Source organism: Lipotes vexillifer, unplaced genomic scaffold, assembly GCF_000442215.2.
Source record: "Lipotes vexillifer unplaced genomic scaffold, Lipotes_vexillifer_v1.1 scaffold537, whole genome shotgun sequence".
NCBI lineage: Eukaryota > Metazoa > Chordata > Mammalia > Artiodactyla > Lipotidae > Lipotes > Lipotes vexillifer.
The window spans coordinates 1140960-1145006 of NW_006776635.1; the positions used below are offsets into that span (position 1 = coordinate 1140960).

The following is a 4047-nucleotide window of genomic DNA, read 5'->3' on the forward strand; positions in this document are numbered from 1 at the left end:
GGGAAAGAGAAGAATCAGAGATAATTCTTAGCTTTTTGGCTTGAGCTATTGACTGGCTAATCATGCCATTACTTGAGAATGGGGAGGCCAGAGTGGAGTATAGAATCTAGAGTCCTTTGGCCGTCGTGACTTTGAGATTCTTATTGGACATCCGAGCGAAGATCCCAAGTAGGCATCTGGATACATGAATGTGGAGCCAGGAAAGAGGTCAGGGCTAGAGATATGGATGAGGGATGTTCGGCAGACAGATGATCTTTAAAACCTAGGGAGAATGATTAGATAAAGAAGAGAAGGGGATTAGGTTGCAGGAGATGTCAGCAGAGGGACTGCGAAAGAGGGGCCAGTGAGGTATGAGGGAAGCCAGAACAGAGTGGTCCAGGAGCTGAAAGAAGAAAGTGTTTCAAGGAGGTGGGAGCTGTATCTGTACTATAACAGAGTGTAATTCTTGGAAATGTTCTTATTTTGTAAGGACCTCAGGCCAAAAGCAGCACAGTTCTCAAGTGACCCATATTCTTACTTTCTTTTAAAAGTTATGAAGTGAAATTGAAGAAGAGTCCAAAAAAAAATAATGCTTTCTGACAGCTCTCTAACTTTTCTTTGGTGCCAATTTCATGAACTTTTTAAAATCATAAACTTTTCTTCCTTATTGTAGGAAAACAAACAAGATGGAAGAATCCTGAGGGGTTCGCAGAGAGCCCGAAGGAAAAGGCGAGGTGATTCGGCTGTATTAAAGCAGGGTGAGTTGGTGAAAGGAAGGTTTTATTTGTAACTTTATGAAGCTGAAAATATTTCACACAGGTAGACGTTTTAGTCTTAATTGTAATGCACACTATGGCAGTTAAAGGATCGTTTGGGGGTTTTCTTTGATTAAATTGTGTCAATAAAAATTAGAGTTTAGAAGAAGTAGATAAGGGGGAAAAGTGGAGATTAGCAACTTTTGAGTAGTGTCAGGGCAAACTTGAGACCACTTTCTATTATTTATGTTTCCATCCAGTAGGTATCTTTTACTTACGCACTTTGACTAAAACCTCTGTTCTTATTCATTTCCTAAGGTTGTAGATTTTTAAAGTTTCCTCTCAGCCATGACCTCCTGACCTGGTACCTTTTTTTTCCTTTGTTCCTCACGGAACACTTTATTCTCATGAGGAATCTAGTCCTTTATGCTCATGAGGCCCTGCCCTTCAGTACTTGGTGGATGAACTTGCTGCCTTATTCATCGTGGACCTTGGGTCATCTCCATAGAAGCCTCCGTGTGCCCCACTAGGCTGTATCCAAAGGAAGGACCTGCCACAATTGCCTGGCCGGTCCTCCACGTTAGGTCACTGTACTTTGCACAGTCCCGTTCTGACCTGCCAGTCACATTGTCCCTGCAAATCAAGGCCTGAACCCAGCGCTCCTCTTCTGGGTTTGGCTGCATTCCTCGCTCATTCAGCTCTTAATTCCTCAAAAAGAATTTGAGATATTTCTACCTGCCTCAAGCACACAGCCTGACTTTTACATTTTGGGGGAGATGACCTTCTATCTTATGTCACTGAAATTAAAGGGAGTAAATTCTCAGTTACTCTGCACTCTGCCTCAAAAGTGTCTTTATCCTGACTCTCCCTTCCCCTTCATTTCTACTCTCAGGGCTCTGGCCCTTCTGCAACCTTGTTCCTTCAGTCATTTCCCCCTCTTAGGTGTTCCAGTTTTGTTTCCTCTTCATGAGCTTCATCATTGCCTGTTGCAATCTCATCCGCAAAATACCATTCCCCCAATTTTAATACCCATCAAGCTCTTATACCCTTTCTTTCATTTTCGTTTTAATCCCAAATAAAATTGATATTAGCTGACTCCATATGTTTATCATTTCTGTCTTCTTTTGCGACTTCAATTTGGCCTTTGGCACCTTGATTTTTTTTTTTTTCCCCTTTTTTTTTTTTTAATCCTGGAGAAAGATTAGCAGTCAGTCCCTAACCACTCACGGCACTGACCTTTTCTCAGTCCTCCACTTCTTGATTCCTTAGGAAAAAATTGTGAGCATCCTGCTCCTAGTAGAAGCTCTTACTTGCTGTAGCTTCCACAGTACTGTTCTTTCTTGGCCTCCTGCTACATCTTCTTCATTAACCTTAAGTTCTTCTGCTTCTTTTCTCTACACTCATACCTGGATATACACACAGTTCACTTGTTGCCTCTCATTTCTTTGGAAGAGGAGCCAGGAAAAGAGATTGAGAAATACCAGCCGTGAAAGTAAGAGAAGAGCCAGGCCTGGGGATAGTTAGGGAAGTGAGAGTTCATAGTGTACCACTCTGATTTCTTAGATTTGGAAATTCTGTCATTTTAGTTTCATTCGCTTTTCAGGTTTGCCTCCTAAAGGAAAGAAAGCTTGGTGCTGGGCGTCCTACCTGGAAGAGGAAAAAGCTGTGGCAGTGCCAGCAAAGCTGTTCAAGGAGGTACAAGCCCTTCTAGAAACATTGTCCATAAAGCTTCTCTGGAATTGGTACTGCCGTTTCTACTGTCTGTTTAGGGAATGTGACTTGGGATAATTTCTCAAACATATTGTTTTCCATATGTGGAGGGGTGCCTCCGAGGGCAGCTAGCATTTATATGCACACCTTTCCCAGTGCCATGTGCGTGAGCGCACCCCACACACACACACGCGCGTGCGCGTGCTCTTTCTTCTCAACATTTACCAGGCTTCTCACTGACTTTAAAAGGGTTGTTTCTACTACTACTGAAAAACTAGTAGATAAAGAAGAACTAGCATAAAATTTCATGTCAACATCATGTCTTTGGGAGAATAAAAATGAGTTACTGTGGTTTACGTGTTATCACAACAAAACACTGAAAGATGGGTTACTGTATAACTATGGAAAAATATTTTATCATAAGTGATTTAAAATCAGTAAAAGTAGTTCTGAGTGGGAACTGCTGTCTCTGGGCTAGACCAGGGGTCAGTAAACTTTTTCCATAAAGGACAATAGAAAATGTTGTAGGCTTTATGGGGTATGTGGTCTCAGATGTAACAGCTCAACTCTGTTCTTGTAATGAAAGTAGCTAGAGACGATACATAAATGAATGAACATGGCTGTATTCCAATAAAATTTTATTTACAAAAACAGGTGGTGGGCTGGATTTGTCCCTTAGACTGTAGTTTGCTGACCCTTGGTTTAAATGATTTAATTATATATTTAATCATGGTATGTAATAAATCTGCCATCAATACTTTGTTATATATATGTATGAACACAGAGTTTTTAAGAAGTGGTGAGTATTCAATAAAATTTTTTTTAAAAGTGGTGAATAGTAAATGTTGGGGTGATTACATCTACATTAAAATATTTAATATGTAATAGTAATTGCATATGACTTGTTCTGTATAATTATTTTCTGCAACTTTGGTCCTTTGCAGAATAGACTTTTACGATTTTTTTAAAAGAGCTTAAATACAGCTAATTACTTGAATCAGTAATACATTCATGTGATTAAAACATGAAGGCTCTATAAGAAAATTGTATGTACCTACAAGCAATATATAGACACAAATCCTCCCCTCCCTGTCTTTAACCAAATGATAACATATGTCACATACTGTTTTGGACTTTGCTTTTTGTCTAACTTAGTTTGGAGATTATTCCATCTCAGTTCATCTAACCGCTTCATCAGTCTTTTATACTGATGCATCGTATTCCATCTTATGTTTGTTCCATAATAATGTAAGCTGCTCCCTATTGATTGACATATATGTCATATATATTACATGAGTATGACACACATATATGTGTCAGTCGGTAGGGACCACCTTAAATTATTAGGGAACAGATATAAGATGAAATGCTATATGTATATATGGAATATGGAATATGTACATGAGTCTTTTGGTAAGTAAATGCTTTGGTGAATAACCTCGTACACCTCTCCCTTAGCACATATGTGGCTGTCTCTGTTGGATAATTTCCCAGGATTAGAATTGCTGAGTCAAAGAGAATGTCCTGTTTTATGGATATCTGAGATTGCTAGAGGTTGTACAAGTTTATGTCCCTATTAGCGATGTATGTGTGCGTCTCTTTC

The 4047-nt window shown here is 39.5% G+C and overlaps 1 protein-coding gene across 4 annotated transcripts in view; it reads left to right on the forward strand.

Annotated features, from left to right (window-relative positions):
* L3MBTL3 (L3MBTL histone methyl-lysine binding protein 3) overlaps nucleotides 1–4047 on the forward strand; it is a 117562-nt gene that overhangs the window by 34949 nt on the left and 78566 nt on the right. For all 4 annotated transcript variants that reach the window (XM_007450528.1, XM_007450527.1, XM_007450526.1 and 1 more), the window contains 2 exons: nucleotides 653–737; nucleotides 2338–2429. In XM_007450528.1, the coding sequence (XP_007450590.1) occupies nucleotides 653–737; nucleotides 2338–2429 (177 nt within the window). The remainder of the gene's footprint in view (nucleotides 1–652; nucleotides 738–2337; nucleotides 2430–4047) is intronic.